Below are 17,663 nucleotides of genomic sequence, written 5' to 3'. Positions count from 1 at the left end.
CACGAGCGCGAGCCGCCCCGTGCAGCCCACCGCGCCGCCACCAAGCCCTCGCTACCCCGCCGCCGCGCCTCCGCGCCCCGCACCAGCGTGAAGCACCGCCGTCCGCCGCCGCCCCGCGCCAACAGCGTCCGAGCGGGATGAAGATGAGCCCCGCCGCCACCGGCGCCGGTGGGCTTTGCCCGGCAGCGTGGTCCGGCGGCGGCGAGGTAGGGAGGGGACGAGAGGAGGCCAGAGAAGTATTAGTGCGCAACTAGCAATAATTAGAAGCTAGCTGCTGGCATGGGAACTCCGAGTTGCAATGTTATGCATATACTAATATTCATAAATAACCATGTTGAAACACAGGGACAAGTCATATTGATTTATGCCTCGATCTATGCACACCAGGCAATTGAAACAAGACATGTTAACTGATGTCTCAGTGTCATCACGATAATCTAAACCGTGTCTTCTTTTGGCGACGAATCTAAACTGTGTCTTGGTGTTACATAAGTCTATACATTTATCATCTACACGACGTATTAACATGTACTCGTTCACAAGGAATATGATAATCCGTGCTCATGTCTGTCAAGTCGTTCATCTAACTGATACATGCAGGTGTATCCATGTACACATGGTGCTAATGGCGCAGAACATCGGGGCGTGGATGATGAGCCGCTCGGTCTCAGCCCCAAGTTTGCGCCGGTGATGTGGGCCCAGGTGGTGCCGTGGTCGAAGATGGCGAGAGGTTGTCTTGGGGTAGGAGACAGAGTAAGCAGAGCGGATGTGCAAACCCAAGGCGCAGGACATGGTGGACACCACAGGATGCGGTCCCGCTATGCTGTAAAATACAGTGTATTACTGAGAGATTCAGTTTATTCATGGTGTAACAGCAGGATGCGGTATACTGAATCTTTCTGACGAAATCATAGCAGAGTCAAAATTAATACGTACCAGCAACGATCCCGGATTCCTGGACACTGAATATGGTAGCATTTGAATTTTCAGAGTCAAGTTCGGATAGATGTTCCTATGTAGGGACCCAAGAAAAGAAAATAGCAACTTATAATGAAGGAAATAATTTCAATGGAAAATACGAGGAACATCGTTGCACAGCAGTGAGGCATACCTTGAGGTGGATAGGCCGAACTGGTAGCAGCTCGGTGTCGGACCCAAATTACGCCGGTGACATGGAAATATGCCGTGGTCGATCCAGGAGCTGGGACTACTGGAGTTGGCCTCGATCGAGGATGTGAAAGCACATGACAGCCCCGTGGAGCGCATCACGCGGGTGAGGAACGGGAGGGTGGCCTGGCTTTGTGTGCAGGAAGTGGCGATGAGCGCGTCGTTGAGGGAGTGAGAAGCCATGGCTTGGCATGCGTCGTCGCCTTGTCGGCATTAGTAATTTGTTGTGTACACATACAAGCACTTGGCAGTTGGCACTCCCAACTATAGAGCAGATTCAATTTATTCATGAGTTAACAGCATAACCGAAATCAAAGCATAGTAAGTCAACTACATACCAACATCATCCTGGGGTTCTGGACACGGAATGTGATACCAACAATTTATGCTTCAGAATATACGTTCCTCCTTATGAGTTGAAGAAAATAGAACACTGAATCATCAAAGGGAATGACGGTTTCATAGGAAGTAGAGATAATATTATTGCGTATCAGTAAAGCACCTTGTTTTGATTAGCATGGCAGATGGGACAACACAGACAGATCGTGCTACCCATCATCCGGAGCAGCCATGAATCAAGATTCCTTCGAGTTTGGCTTTGCCAGTACGGTATTCACGAAAAACCTGGACAGTTACACCAAGTGCACAAGTCAATGTGATGCAAATCTAAAGGACAATACATGAACACAGGCGATTGAAACTTTTTCTGAAAGAATGGCCAACTGACCTTTGTGGAGTTGCTGCATTAGAAAATTAAAGAAAGGTGCTTCCATTGGTGTTATTATTTGGATGAAGGAGGTATGCCTTGAATGCAAAACTGCTAACCACAAGAGCTCACCAGCCACTGTTGGTTGCAATTGTTCTGTAGAAGAATCTGAATAATGAAGTAGTTTAACTCAGAAAAATGGGCAAGGTATAGGAAATGATGAATGTATATGCACAGTCACGATTTTGAGATGGTTATAAATACAGTCTCAGGCCGTGGAGCACAGCACGTCAGAGAGGGAGGCCTGGTTCGCCGCTCAGGAAGAAGCGGGCCATAGCAAGGGTGTCGTTCTAAAAAAAGATGCAGAGGCCGGGGGTCCTCCTCCATTTCTAAAAAAAGCAAGGGCATCGTTCCTCCTTACGGACTGAAGAAACATAAAAGCTGAATTAAGGCAATGATGATCTCATGGGAAGAAAAATCAAATATTGTTACATATAGTAGTGAAGCACCTGAATTTGCTTAATGGTGGACCTGCTGATCAAATTCTCAGTGCAATTGCTCCATCTATACTTCGCAAACAACAGAAGGACAGATTGAGCCACCTGTCGTCCAGAGCAGTCTTAGTCATGTATTCTTGTGGGTTTTGGCCGGCAAACTGAGAGGAAAACCTGGACGATCATACCAAGTTCACAAGTCAAGGCAATGCGAGTCCATGAATCGAGCCGATGGCACAGGGGATAGACACTTCAAGTTTTAAGAGAAAAATAATGACCAACTGACCTTCGGAACTGTGGTCAGTGCAACTGCTTCAGAATACACTACTGGTTGCAATTGTTCTGAATGCGAAGCCACTAACTGCGAGAATCCACCATTGACTGCAATTGTCTGCAGAATAAGAGTAAAATACTTGTGGTCAGAAAACAGAGATGGTAGATCACCCCACGAGTATAGATGCTCTGTGAGGCCGAGAAAATCTCATTACTTTTAGTTTCTTAGACTGACCAATACTATGAACTGATCATCATCGTTTATTAATATTGTATGAAGCCAACAGGAAGGATCTCGTAAACGATATAATGAACGATGCTTTAGATATTTACCATTTAGGTAATGATTCTCCACCCAGATCGTTAATCTCGTGGAACACAACCCATCCAAGCCATCCAATCACTAGAAATTGAAGGACTTAACCTGCGATGTTCTGCAATGAGTCAATAGAATCATATTTCACACCTGAAGAAAACCTTACAGTTGCCTGATAGTAAATGCCACGACAAAGATGGTGTCTCGTACCTCCTTTCTTATTTGATATTGCAAACTGAAGACCAACGAAAAACAAACGCCATATAGTATGTATCACGATTTTAGTTGGATCGACCACGAAAACGTCTACATGTTCCTGAGAGAAGAAAGATCATAAACAGCACATTATTTTGTGGACATAAAGCCTGCAACATTGGAATGGTCAGAAGAAGGCTACTAACACAATGATTGTTTCAAAGCACAATCTGCAGAATGGAGAGAGCTGGTTGCCACATATCCTGCAATGTCCATAATGTGGAGGTTAGGATCATACCTCTTTTTTTATTTGATATTGTCGCAATGTTGGAATTGTCAGAAACCTACCATGAGAAGTGATGTTCCTTTACAGATGAGGCACAGTTTGCAGAATCAAATCATGCTAACAACAGAACGATTAAACCTGTTGTAATATGCTCAATTATTCAGGTCTGCCCATAGTTCTGGAAAAGGAAAGATTGCAGAGTGTATTACCGTAAATTCCTACTCGGTGGCATTTCAAAAATGTGAATCATGCAGCTGCTACATGCAAATCATAATATGGCATTGCAGAAACAAACCTTTCAGCCTTTTGTACCTAGTCTTTCACTGGCATGGGTTCCCTTCCTTGCGTTCATACTCATATACCATACATAATCAAGCAGCAGCAATTGACCATCTGCTTGTCTGCTTAAAGTTGAAACAAGGGTCCGAATGTCGGAAATTAATGGCATGAACTTCACGAAGTTACAGTAACGTAGGCTCATCAATCAGTGAATAATTAACATGAGTTTTACCATTGAAAGAAAGGAACGGCTGGATCAGTGAATCAGATCTCCCAGAATGTGAATTCTTGATCAGCTGGGAGATCTAGGAGATCTGGGAGAAACCCTGCAATTGAAACATGTTAACCTGTCAGATCTGAGAGGCATATGAGGAGGGATAATCCCAAATTAAGACTAGGGGTGGATTATTACCATCTACTATTACCAAAAACCATCGGTCACTTTCTTTCAGTTTTCTGGCTTGCTCAGTTAGCTCAGGACTACAACGCCATAGTCGTAGCGTTTCTAGTGAAGCGGGGAGGCTCTCCTTTGGCGGCAGGCATATGATTTTTTCACATTTGTACATCACTAGTCCCTTGAGAGAAGAAAGGCCACGTAACCCTTGAGGGAGGGACTGCAGATTATCGCATAGGGAAAATTCGAGATGTTTGAGGGAGGTGAGGAGCTGCAGCGCTTGCTCTTGCTCCTCCGTGAAGGTTGTTGCCCGCTGATCAAGACAGAACCTCAATGTATGAAGGCTTGCTGCAAGGTGGCTGCACATGGGAACAGTAAGCACTGCCGAGATGCTATCCACCTCAAATTCTTCCAACTGGAATGAACCTGTATGCATTAAGTTGCTCCTTGCAATCTGTGAGAGAAGATCCCCTGCTATAGAGATGTTATCTTGTTCCTCATTTATACCATTTACGGTCAGTTTCTTGAGGTTGACTGTCATGAGAGGATTGAACCCATCCATTGTTAATTCGTCACAACTTGATAGGCTTAGACTGGTGAGAGACGTGAGGTTTGAGAGTAGACCTATTGACTGCATGCTTGGCTCTAAGAAAATATTAAGCTCCCTGAGGAAAGTAGGGAAAGGCTTGATGGCGTGAGCTCCTCCAGCTACTTCTCCCTTGGGCCACCGAGAGAACAGCTTCCCACAACTAAATCCTGTAAATGATTGCAGCATCTTGAGGCCCGAGAGTCCTCCATCCTCCACAGGCATAAGTTCAAGCCTCTCACAGTCTTTGATGGTAAGCTGGGAAAGGGCCGGGAAACACCTCAAAATCATTGAAAACAATTCTCCACTAATACATAATTCCTCTATACCAAGATTCTGAACTGAATGGATGACAACACTATCAGCCAATTCTGCAGAAAACATGTCGTCGCATTTCTTGAAATGTATACTTCTCAATGAATTTAGTTTTTGGAGGTCTGCAAAAAAAATGTGTGACACATCCGTAATTTTCATAACCTCTACTTTATCCATATTGTGGAAAGCCAATGCCCTGGTATACCCTTTAATGCTCAATTCCTTACCATCATATAATAGCTCTGACCCATCATTTTTCACACGAATATCTGTTATTGTGGAGGTGTGAGGCATTGGTGGGAAGTGAGACATCTCGGGGCAGTCATCAATATGAAGACTACACAGGTTGGTAAATAGGTCAGAGCTCTCCAAGAAGGGAAACACGCGGAGAAGGGGACAACCTCCAAACTTGATGCTTTCAAGCCTTGAAAATAGACGGCTATTAGGTTCGTCGACCCACTTCTCAAGCTCTGGCATATCCGCAAACTCAAGTTTCTTCAGGTGCATGAAGCTTCTTTCTGTAACACCACTAAAGCCAGGCCCGAACACACTCATCCCAGCAATATTTTTCAAAGTGAGACTGCTTAGGTGTGGTAGCTGCTCAAAAGCTGGAAGAGGACACCAAGAAAGAGTCTGTAGATGAACAGACTCCAACCTTTTTGTGCTAATATCAACACACAACCATCTAGGACAAGATGCAACACCAGGATTTATAATGCCAAGCACCCTAAGATTAGGGTGTGGTTGAAGACCTTCAAGAATTTCATCATCTATAGTCTGGCGCTCCTTACCCCAAACTAATCTCAGCTCTGTCAAATTTCTTTTATTCTTCAATTTGGCTGCACTAGCTTCTCCCCTCGATGCCACGGTTTCAAGATTATATATAGTGAGTTCACCTCCGAGCTCTGTCAGTTCTCCCAACTCTCCCAATTCAAACCGAGTACACTCTTTCTTAACATAGAACTCTTTTAGCTCATGTAAACACTTCATCTTTCCGACCTCAGGAATATTGGAATGGAGTTCTTTGGAAGAAGAAAAATAGCGTAAATTCAGAAGGCGGCTAATGTCTTTAGGCATTTTTTTACTACCATGCCAATTTTTAAGGTCCAAGAATTTCAAGTGCTAAAATCTAGGCAATGTGCTAGGTAAAGTCATTTCTTTCAAGAAATAAGGTGATCTAATTTTAAGATACTGGAGGTGGATAAGATTTGAGAATTTGTTTGGCAAGGATTCTGGAGTGTTCATTGCTATAAAGAGAACTCGGAGACTCTTTATTTCTTCAAATGTATCTTTTAAAATAGGGTTAATTATCCTTTTGCCCTCAGTGGTGTCCATGTGCTCAGTTTTGCCCTCAGATGCGAATTGTGCTCAGTTTTGCCCCTAGTCCGTGCGCACCGACTCGTTCCGTGAACTCTGCCGTCTCCGTCAGGTCAACCTTTTGACTCGGCCCTTACAGGTGGGACCAGGCGGCAGAAACGGCCAATTTTATTCAGACCGTTGCACGCGTGGCTTGTGGGACCCAGCAAAGAGCCGTTGAGCAGAGAGCCGTTGGCGGGTGTGCTATATAAGCGGGCGACAGCGGTGGTGACCACGGCGACAGAGAGCACGGCGGTGACCACGGCGAGAGAGAGAGCACGGCGGCGGGAAGCTAGCTGTGGAGGGCGCGGCGGTGGGAAGCTGGCAGTGGAGGGCGTGGCGGCGTTGAGATCCCCTTCGGCTCCGAGCTCCATGTCTTCCTCAAGCTCCCGCGCCACCTCGCGGATGCAGAGCCGGGCGCGTGTGGACATGCCTGTCTTCGTCTGTCCGCGGTGCCGGGCGGGCGTTGATCGAAGGGTTTCTCAGACACCGAGGAACCAGAATCGTCCGTTCTACGTGTGCAGCGAGAATGGGGTAAGAATCGGGGCAATTGCACCATTTTTGTCGTCGGGATGTTTGAGCAATGGGTTGATCTGTTTAGTGTTCATGCAGGTGACATGCTTCTTTCTTTGGGTCGATGCTCTGGCCAAGACTCTGATGAATGAACTGCAAGAAGAGCATGAAGAATGGTTGCGCATGTTGCCACGAACGGCAGTGGCCACACCACGAGCTCCGGAAGAAGAGATGGATGGCGAAGCACGCGCTGACAGAGAGCTAGCTATTGAGCTTAGGATGTTGAAGAAGAAGGTTAGGAAGCTTGAAGATCAAGCACTACCAATACCCATTTGCAAATACTTTTGGGCATTTGTAGGTATGGTAATCGCACTGGTTGTAATGTTGAAAATGTATGGAAAGGCATGAATTATGAAGGAATTTGTAATCTTGAAATTGTTTGAGAAATTCACCTAGTTTAAATGTTGGTTAAAGTTGTTTAAATGTTGAAACAAAAAGAGAAGAAGTGACCAACATTTAAATATGTTGGAAAAAAAGAGAAGAAATTAGGAATTCAGAAACTTTTGATCAATGAAATGTAGCTCTCTGCTCTGCCTTTCTGTCCAAAAAAAGGTTGCTCTTGGGCCAAATTCAGAGCGTAGAGCCAAGTGCAGGCTAGACTAATGGGCCAACTGCATCCTATTAGGCCCATTCAGGGGTTTTCTTGCGTATTTTTCTGTTTTCTATTCTGATTTAATTTAGGCAGTAAATCATAATGCTGAAACTTTTTGTGGAAGCTAATTGAATTATTCCGGAGCCAAACAATTAATGTTAGAAATTTTTTGGAGCTGTTAATTAATCCAATTCAAATACACCGTGATTTAAATCAAAGATCAAAATGTCATGAAAAATGTGCCTCAGCTCTGGTAGAGGTTTACGCCAGGTGCCAAAATAAATGAACATTTTTTAAGGGCATTACATTGAGAAAAACATAATATGTCTAAAAAATGAAGGGTGGAAAATGCACACAAAATTGGTGCGCCTGGGGACTCAAACCCAGGACCGCGTGGGTTTGTGGTGTTTAGGGCTACTCTGGTAACCGCTAGGACAGATGGCAAGACTTTGACATGGGTAGGGAAAGAAGGTATACATAGTGAGACTGTGAATTTTTTTTTAAATAAAATAGTGAGACCGTGAATGTTGCACACGCGAGAGAGTGGTTTTCCTTTGTTTTGCACTTAAATTTTGGAGGGTTGGAAGGTTGAAAATGTATGTTGCACTACCACATGATTTTGATCAGAGTGGCACTTGGTTTAGGGTTAGAGTGGCACTTGGTTTAGGATTTAAAGGGAATAAATTTGCATGTTAGTTCATGACTTTTTGTTTGAATGAAACAGAGGGCTTCTTACCCCCTCCGAAAACCACAAGTTCTCGAACTTCATGACTTGTTTAGGGAAGAAATGATAAGTTTGGGCACGGACATTTTTTAACACACATAATAAGATGGAACACACCGTACCATTACAATAACTTAGATAAGTTCACGGACAGTTCACGGACACATGATGAAACATGACACGACACGACACGACATAGAAAAGCAACAAAATAAAAAACCAAACATGACGAGCTTGACTCCGGGCTTGAACATCTTCATCTTGACCTCCTTCTTCCACCTTGGCCGCGCGCGCCCCTTCAACATCGTCTTCATCTTCACACCTCATCCTCCTCGTCGTAGGGAAGGGAGTGCATCTGGCCTGGAGCGGGGAAGATGCGCTCGTAGTTGGTGTAGATGTTGTAGACGGTGAAGAAGATGGCCTCGCAGCCGCACCAAAAGACTTGGCCGAGGAGCTCGCGCGCGTCAAATGGGTTGGTGAAGGTGACCGTGAGCAGTAGGAGGATGCCGCCGCGGTCACGAACCTCGTTGAGGGTGAACATCCTCGGCGAGCCCCGTGGGAGGTGGGCATAGCCGGCTCTGAGGAAGGCGCGGGTGAGTTCGACGGAACCCCTCCACCTTGAAATAGCCCACACACGGAGCTCCCTCTCCACGAGCACGCCCGGTGGGTAGCGCAGCTCCGGCACCACAGGCGGACGGCTGAAGGTCGGCCCGTTGAACTGCATCTTCTTCACTTGGTCTCGCTTGGGGAGGGCTCGGTCGCTTGGGTGTTTGAAGTTGGAGAGGATCGGATCTGGCTTGTGGGTGGGAGAGGAAGAGAGGCACCCCATTTATAGGCCTGTGGGTGGGAGAGGAAGAGAGAAAGGATGAGAACGGTGCGTGTGTGAATCCGGACACGTGTGTGTATCCGTTACGTTTTGCACACTTCAATTTTTGCACGAAAACGATGCATCTTTGACCGGGCAGTGCATGTGAACCGCTGCCCTGAACCACTGCCCTGAACCACCTAGCTCGCCTCGCTAGCCTAGCTCGCCTAGCGCGCCTCGCTCGCCTCACTCGCATGCATGCACGTCGCCGCCTCCCGCGCATGCGCAAACCCACGTAGCCGCCTCCATGCATGCAAGGCCTGGAAAGGCTGAGACGGGCTATTTACTGCAGTCTCAGGCCCAGACAACGAGACGGCCCAACGGTCCATCCAGCGCGCCCGATATTTGTTAAAAAAAACAATCTCCCAGCCAATCAGATTGCATCTCGCGGATCGCCCCCCTCCTCCCCGCAGATTCCTTCTAGAAGGGTTAGGTCGACGGCCCTTGATCACCGCTAGGGTTAGATGAACGGTCCTTATTCAGCGCTAGGGTTAGCGGGGTTTGGGAGGGGTTTGGAGCAGTCAAAGCTATGTTTGACCAGATTTCAAATGAGCATAATAAATTAAATAAAAATCAGAAAAATGAAAAACCTGCGCACATAGTCTTCTTATGTCATATACTAACGATTTAAGTTGATAAACAAGCTTTACATACATTTAAATGATAAGTTCATGTGTATTGTATGATATCTCGAGTATCTCAAACTCTCTTGTATGAAGTGAAGAGAAGTGTTTTGGGGAAATGAACATGAAAATTTCAAAAAAATCACCACAGCTTCATTTTGGAGTGACTAAGAAGGATCCAGGCTTAGTTTTTCATTTTGATGTTTTACACTTGTTTAAATCTTGGTCAAAGTTAAGTTTGACCAGAATTCAAATGAGCAAAACAAATTTAAAAAAAATCAAAAAATGGAAAAACCAGCGCACATAGTCTGTACATATAGAATATATGTGTAGGAAAGTTATTTGACTGATTTAGATAAGGTCGAAAAAAACCTTGCTTAGAAATGAGGCCGTTTACCCTACCTTTGGACCCCTCTTTTTAGCACATTTTTCATGAAAATTTTAAAAACCTCACCACAACTTCATTTTGGATTGACTAAGAAGTATCCAGGCTTAGTTTTTCATTTTGATGTTTTATACTTGCTTAAATCTTGGTCAGTTAGGTTTGACCAGAATTTAAATGAGCAAAATAAAATTCAAAAAAATCAAAAAAAAGGAAAAACCATGTGCTCATTCAAACATCATCCAACAGATATTTAAACATCATGTCAAACATACTTCTAACATAGGTCCAACATCATCCAACAGAAATACAACATGTCAAGTGATAAATGTTTCATAATACAACATCATTCCTTATTCATAATGTTTCATAATTGTTCATAGATAGCGTTGGGGCTTCTGTCTGTTCCTTGAGCTTCTTGTCATCACTTTGCTCCTCGTGCACCTTGTGCTCATTGTTTCTTCTCTTCTTCTCTTGGTTGTCGGTACCTTGCGCGTCTTCTTCAAACCTACCATAGAGCTGTGCAAAACATAAAGGGTCCAAACATAAACGGTAATGAGATCGTGTCAAGTGATAGATGTACAGTAGTATTTGACCCTTGCAAGATTTACATACCTAGCAGAACTCACAACAACAGAAGGTTGGTCACCATTTGGAGCCTCACTTGGATCATCATTTGGAGCCTCACTTGGATCACCATGATCACCATTTAGAGCCTCACTTGGATTACCATTTGGAGCCTCACTTGAATCATTATTTGGAGGATATTTTGGATCATCGTCAAAATCATCCGGCTGTTGACCATCATTTTCATCATCTGTTTAGGCAACCGGCTGTTGACCAACATTTTCATCATCTGTTGAGGCAACCGGCTGCTGACCAACATTTTCATCGAAGCCTTCATCGAAACTCTCTCCGAATGCTGGATCTACTGTGTTATCACAATACTTACCGAAATGACCAGACCCACCACATCTTGTGCACTTATGCTTCCTCGCTCCAAGTCCAGCTCCTTCGCTGCGAGGTCTTATTCAACTCTTCCTTGGTCTACCTGCTGCTCTCTTCAGAACTGGAGCGCAAAGCTTGAATCCAGGGTCCACCATGTACCATTGTTGTTTTCCCTCCATAGCAGGCAAGGCATAAGCATATGTGGCTTTGAACCTTGCAACAGAGTAGTAATCATGCACATACTGCTGTATGTTCCCTGCTGGACCTGGGAGAGAAGTGATGAAAAACAAGGCATGAATGCATGGCAACCCAGTTATCTGCCATTGCCTACAACTGCAAGTTCTAGCTTCTAAATCCACTAGATATCTCCATTCCCTCTTCTCTTTATCCAAATATGATATCTCTGCTGTGGTACCCGAGCAAAGCGTCATGCTCATTTCCAAGCCTGTTGTCTTCTGCTTCAGTTCATTCATCACGGCAGGGATGATAATGTGGCCCATGAATTTTGCCTCGGCTATTCCTGCACGATAATGAAATTTCTGCATGTATTCTATCCTTATTCTGTCAAGCAAATCCACCACATAATGACCCTTTAGTTTCCGGATCGTTGAGTTGAAAGACTCTGCTAGATTATTGTGCACATAGTCAACTTTGCTCACTTCACTGAATTGGCTTCTAGCCCATAACTTGGAGTGGTGTGTTTCCAAGTATTCTTTCACTTTGGGATTCATGTATAACTGCCTCAAGTGGTAGTTGTGCTTCTTCACACTGCATGTCAAAGATGCTGGCCATAAATTGTCGGTATACACCTTTCCTTTGAATTTCTTCATGAAATTTGCAGCAAGGTGACGCATGCATTCCCTATGCTCTACTCCAGGGAACACATTGTCCACGGCCACTTCTAAACCTTTGCAGGCATCTGTATGAATGACCAACCCATTGGGATGTGCAATAGCCCGGCGGAGATTATGCAAAAACCAAGTCCAGCTCTCCTCAGACTCTGTCTCTAGCACACCATAGGCAACTGGAAATACAAAACTATGTGCATCAACTGCACAAGCTGCTACTAACTGTCCTTTAAACCTTCCTGTGAGAAAAGTGGCATCAATAGCCAAATAAGGCCTGCAGCCTGCCAAAAAACCCCGGCGACAAGCCTCAAAGCAGACAAAAACCCTTCTAAAACATTCCTTGGTCTTTATCACTCCCCTGAATGTGTACTCCACGGTGTGGTGATCAATATCTACAATACTACCTAGGCTTGTCCTCTCCACTTCACCTTTGAATGAATACAACAATTGAAAACTTTCCTGCCAGTTACCATAAATAGAATCCATAGCATGTTGTTTACCATTGAACAACCTCATGTATGGTAAATCTATCTTGAACTTATCTTTGATGTTCTTCTGCAATTCCTTTGGACCCACTTGCTGGTTTTCTTTCACCCACTTTTTTACTTCTTCTGCCACCCATCTTGACTTGGCTCTACTGATTGTATCCTTCCTAAGGGTTGATTCCTGACATGTGTGCTTAAAAGGATTCACTTTGACCTGAACATTAGTGCTATTCCGCATTTTAGCTGCAAGCAGCCTCCATGGACAACCCTCAGTCGGACAGTGCACTCTGTAACGTACTTGATTGCTCTTGTCAACTTTGAAAGTACGTTCTACCTTGATGCAGTATGTCACAAGTGCATTTCTACACTCATTCATGGATGCAAAAATTGTACCTTCTTCCATTTGAGGGTTCAAAGGGTCCCATTGAACAGCTGCAAGGTCTTCGTCCTCACCCATCGCGTCATCATCCACACGGACTGCATTGTGAGCCTCATCTTGGTTTTCAGCCCTAGGTGCCCGTCGTAAATTCTGAATAACATCAGAATATAACTTCTCTTCATCAACCCCAGAATTGTAGCCATCAGGCTCCACTTCAAGGGGGACCCTACTGCTGTTGCCCACACTTGTCAAGCCATCACGTCGCCGTGCACCAACTGAACTGTTCTGGCTAGAGATGCCATTACGACGACTTGATTCTCCCCGAGATGTTGCACCCGCCATCCTAGGTCCAAATGCCTGCTCAAGCACATCAACTTGCAGCCTCACATGGAAATTATCTTTCTCTTTATGCCTAACAAACATGGTAGCTAGCTCTTCATCATTACTAACTGTCACCCAATTCTTTCCCCCATCATAGTATTTGTAAACCACTTCATCAAGCAAACCCCAAGGATATTGGCTACAAATTACCTCCCCAAATTGTCTGAAACTCCAATTACTAGCCATTGGCAACCGATAATCAAAACCTCCTTGGTATTTCTTCTTATCCTTTGCATCGAACATGTACCGGTCCCTTCTAATGTGCACCATGAAAGCAAACCGCAACTCCATCCTAACCGGCGAAAAACAGAGACGCAATCAGCACACTAATTGGGCAAACCTACTCGAATCGAGTGTTCAAATGCACAACTAAGCTCAATCTAAACAAGAGGCGAGACTTACCCCTCGGGAACCCAGTCGTGGACGCGGCGGATCTCCGGCCCGATGCCTGCCTCGCCAAATACTCCGGGGTCGCCGCTGCTCTCCATTTCGCCCTAGGGTTCTTCCTCCTAGTTCAAATAGCTCCAGCAGCCCCCCACCTTTGAGCGCTCCGGCCGGGCGCACGGAAGGAGGCCGCGCCGCGGGTCGAGCAGGTGGCGAGCGCCCCACCCGTGGCGTCGCAGGAAGGTGGTGGGCGTCACAATGAGCCGTGGAGCGTAGGCGCAGGGAGGTAGCGGCGGAGCAGGGCGTGCAGCTGGTGGCGGGGCAGGTGCTGGCCGCGGCGCAGGCGGCGGCGGCGGCGGCGCACGACAGCCGGCCGGGCGGATGGGTGTGAGCTAGAATGATTTGGGGATTTAGTTGCAGGGGCCTACATGTCAGCTCCGGACCCACGTCCACGCGGTCCCACGTGTAAGCTCCGGACCCACAACTACTAACGCCGGCGGACGGAATGGACTCAAATATGGCCGTTTGGCCTCGTCGTAGTTGCTGTGCACGGACTAGGGGCAAAACTGAGGACAATTTGCATCTGAGGGCAAAACTGAGCACATGGACACCACTGAGGGCAAAAGGATAATTAACCCTTTAAAATATTAGCTATTCTATTATCATGTAATCCAAATATCATCAAAGTACGCAAATTTCCAATGTCCATCTTGCTCTTCAGTTTACCCATTTCTTCTTCAAAACTTCCATCATATATATCTTTTGTGGTGATTGATAAGTGTTGAACAGAATGTGGGATGTTATCAGCACTAAAACTGAAGCTACTTATATTGACACATTCTTGTGATGAAACATTCCGGGATAGTTCATGAAATAGATCATGCATAACATAGTATTCATCTCCAGACCTATCAACTCCCTTCGTGAGAAAACCATTGTCTACTAGTTCTTCTAAGTAATTCTTATCATTTTGATAACTAGAGTCTAGGATACCTATCGCGGTCCAAAAGCTAGTAATTTCAAAATTGTAAAACTTATAATCTTCCGGGAAGAGGGCACAGTATGAAAAACATATTTTCAGAAGGAAAGGAAGGTAATCATAGCTAATTTTTAGAGATGGCATAATATCATCAGCACCTTTTGCATTTTGCCACTCATTCTTTTCAAGAACTCCAACCCAATATTCCCAAGAAATGTTTTTATTCAATAACCGACCAACTGTATTGGCTGCTAGTGGTGAACCCTTTAATTTCTTTGAAATATCTCTTGCAATATCAATTAAGCCATCTTCATAATCTGCAGGTTTCCTATCACCAAATATACATCCTTCAAATAATTCAAAGAAGACATCAGGCTCCAAACCTTTCAGTTCTACTGGATCAGTTGTTTTCACCATATGTGCTATAAATGGAAACCGAGTTGTGACAAGAACCATGTTGCCCTTGATTTCCCCCTTTCTAAACGGAGCTAACAGGTTATTCCAATCACTTGCACTATTGCATTTCCAAATGTCATCCAAGACAACTAAAAACCTTTTTGACTTCAATCTGTCTGCAACGGATTTTTGAAGTTGGTCTAAATTGGATGTTTCATTCTTAAAATTGGAATCTTCATTTTCAGTTGCAGGTATGCAACTATGAATCTGCCGGGTTAGCTTAAGCACATCAAAATCGGTCGAAACACATACCCAGACTTTGACAGTGAAGTGTGCCTCGGTCCTTTTATCATTACACAAGTGTTGGGTGAAAGTTGTCTTTCCTATACCCCCAGGGCCAACAAGAGGCAGTACAGAAAGGGTTTCAGTGTGATACATGCCACAAGTGAGAGCAGTTACAGTTTGTTCAAAAATGTCATTCCTCCCTAACAGTTTATCTTGCACCACTATTGAACCTGTGGTTGGCCTATTGAGAGTGACGGTGGTGCTTGTTTCAGCGCTACTCTGGTTTGCAATATTGAGCAAGTTGGAGACAGGTTCACATATGGAGTTCATTTCCTCAACTATGGACTTGATTCTGTTGGACATGGCTATTCTGTTGAATGGCAACCTATCAATAGGGCGGCTATCATTGCCACTGTTTGGCATGGCTGTGGTGTGTGATTTAGTAGTGATGTTGACCGCAGCAGAATCACCATCCTTTGTAGGCGAACAAAAACAAAAGCATTGAAGACAGTTACCGACAGTGTGGCGAACAGCATGTCGGCCATCGCGAGCGTGAGCACGGAGAACATCACCGACCTGCGGGGTGGCAGGCTCCTGAACGGCAGCCTCGCTTGTGCCATCGAGCTGGTCCTGGATCAGGAAGTAGTGGATCTCATCCAGCACGTCCTCGGCTTCATCTGCCTTCTTGCTTAGGTCCGCTAGCAAGCTCTGCAGAGCAGAACCATCACTGTTGCGCATGTCCCTTCTCTGGGCTTCTTGGAGCAGCCCCAGCGTGTACGTCAGCCGGAGCTTGATGCTTTGGAAGTTGTGGCCAAGCTCGGAGCTGGCCACGAACGCGGTCACCAGCTCGTCGGACAGCTTTGTGATTGCCTTGCCGAGAAGCCAGCTCACCGTGCCGACAGCCGCCTCCATCTCCTGCTCCGGCGATCAGGAGATGTGGGGTAGAAATTATTGGTGTTGATTTGTGTGGTGGGCGTGCTGCAATTGCAAAGGAGGTGTGTGGAAGAGGAAGAGGCCTAGTTTGATGATGGCTCATCTTATAGCTAGCCAGCGTTTGGTGTGGTCGTATTCTAGCTAGCTGGGCAGGTTCACTTAGGCCAAGTGGGGTTCAGTGATCGACAATGAAAGGTTTTGACGCTATCCTTGACCTTGACCTCGGATGGGGATGGGGATATATTGTGGTGAAAATCGATCCATGTGAAGGTATGTGATCGACAATGAAAGAATTGAGGTGAAGGAAGATATTTGGTGACTTGTCAGAGTCGACAGGCGCCACTTGAAAGGATGCATGCTTATTTATTGAGATAAGATGCATGCTCGGTGACCACTAATTAAAGCAGGTAGCCACTAATTAAGGTGAAGCAGGTAGCCACTAATTAAGCAGGCTGGCGTTTCATAAGCTAGATCAAAGCTTAAACGATTAGAAACAAGTTGATTAAATAAGAATAGACCACGAACGACTAGAGTAGGCTATGTGTGGATGAGTGCTAGCTTGATAACGGCTCGTCTTGTAGCTAGCCAGCATGGGTGTAGTTCGTATTCAAGCTAGCTGGGCAGATTCCTCTACACAAATGTGCACTGGGCCAAATGCTCACTTGGCCAAGTGGGTTTCAGTGAGACTGACTCTACCTGGGCTGGTTCATTCGTCTAGTCAAATTAATTTCCACAAGGCCAAGTGGGGTTCAGATGATCGATGGGGAAATGTTTGACAATTCTTTGCAGTATGATCGATACATGTCAGATCTTCACGGTTTTCTTTTGTTTAGATTCAAAAGAACTTCACTGCTCGCCCAGCTTTTGCACCAAAGAGAGAATCATGAAAACCAACAACGAGACAAATGATCGGTGGCCTCATCTACCGACCCTCCTTTGAGTTTTTTTAAGACAAAATGTATGATCAGTGGCCTCTTAATGCTGTCAGTTTGCACCACATCAAATTAAGGGTGACGTTTTCCATACCAATCAAACTATTTTTCAAAATTATTTATTGATTTTTTGCACAATATGAGCAATTCAAAATTCATACGAATTTTGTCCACAACATGAGCATGCATGTAGGAATCCGCCTCATACTCACTGACTCACCCTGCAAATTAAGCACATATTCCATGCATGAGTCGGTTTGTCGGTAGAGATTAAAGGTGATTGTGTACATCGAACTGCACGAACAAGCAGGATGGTGTTTCCTAGGCTACATCAAAGCTTAAACTACGAGCAGCCACTGGTGGAAAAAAGGCCTTTGGTCGCGGTTCGCAACTGCCATTAGTCGCGGTTGCGCAACCGCGACCAAATAAGCGCGACTAAAGCCCCCCACCTCTAGTCGCGGCTGCTTAAGAACCGCGACTAACGGCCCGTCCACGTGGGCGCCAGGCGGCCGTCGGGGCGGAGGACCTTTAGTCGCGGTTCTTCTGGCCAACCGCGACTAAAGGCCGCCACAGGTTTAGGGTTTTAG

The 17,663-nt window shown here is 45.4% G+C and overlaps 2 protein-coding genes across 4 annotated transcripts; both read right to left on the bottom strand.

Moving 5' to 3' along the window:
• Positions 1–338: 338 nt before the first annotated feature.
• On the bottom strand, positions 339–6,305 carry LOC119325491 (putative disease resistance protein RGA3). 3 transcript variants are annotated; one of them, XM_037599232.1, is made up of 16 exons: positions 4,129–6,305; positions 3,949–4,042; positions 3,733–3,838; positions 3,500–3,615; positions 3,358–3,414; positions 3,167–3,272; positions 2,974–3,074; positions 2,654–2,758; positions 2,383–2,541; positions 2,138–2,297; positions 1,895–2,041; positions 1,670–1,791; positions 1,506–1,575; positions 1,112–1,431; positions 937–1,012; positions 339–823 (listed from the first exon to the last, which is right to left on the bottom strand). In XM_037599232.1, the coding sequence occupies exons 1-2, from the start codon at positions 6,086–6,088 to the stop codon at positions 3,981–3,983; spliced, it is 2,022 nt and encodes a 673-aa protein (XP_037455129.1). In that variant the 5' UTR covers positions 6,089–6,305; the 3' UTR covers positions 339–823; positions 937–1,012; positions 1,112–1,431; positions 1,506–1,575; positions 1,670–1,791; positions 1,895–2,041; positions 2,138–2,297; positions 2,383–2,541; positions 2,654–2,758; positions 2,974–3,074; positions 3,167–3,272; positions 3,358–3,414; positions 3,500–3,615; positions 3,733–3,838; positions 3,949–3,980. The 3 variants fall into 3 exon arrangements, with proteins under 3 accessions (XP_037455129.1, XP_037455130.1, XP_037455131.1); XM_037599233.1 differs by having other exon boundaries at positions 2,974–3,064; XM_037599234.1 differs by having other exon boundaries at positions 3,500–3,575.
• Positions 6,306–14,165: 7,860 nt separating this feature from the next.
• On the bottom strand, positions 14,166–16,207 carry LOC119325492 (putative disease resistance protein RGA4). The gene has a single exon (XM_037599235.1). It carries the CDS (start codon positions 16,121–16,123, stop codon positions 14,183–14,185), a length of 1,941 nt encoding a protein of 646 aa, XP_037455132.1. The 5' UTR covers positions 16,124–16,207; the 3' UTR covers positions 14,166–14,182.
• Between the last annotated feature and the right edge of the window lie 1,456 nt (positions 16,208–17,663).

Source organism: Triticum dicoccoides, chromosome 6B (genome assembly GCF_002162155.2).
Source record: "Triticum dicoccoides isolate Atlit2015 ecotype Zavitan chromosome 6B, WEW_v2.0, whole genome shotgun sequence".
Classification (NCBI taxonomy): domain Eukaryota; kingdom Viridiplantae; phylum Streptophyta; class Magnoliopsida; order Poales; family Poaceae; genus Triticum; species Triticum dicoccoides.
This window is presented reverse-complemented; position numbering and strand designations above follow the sequence as displayed.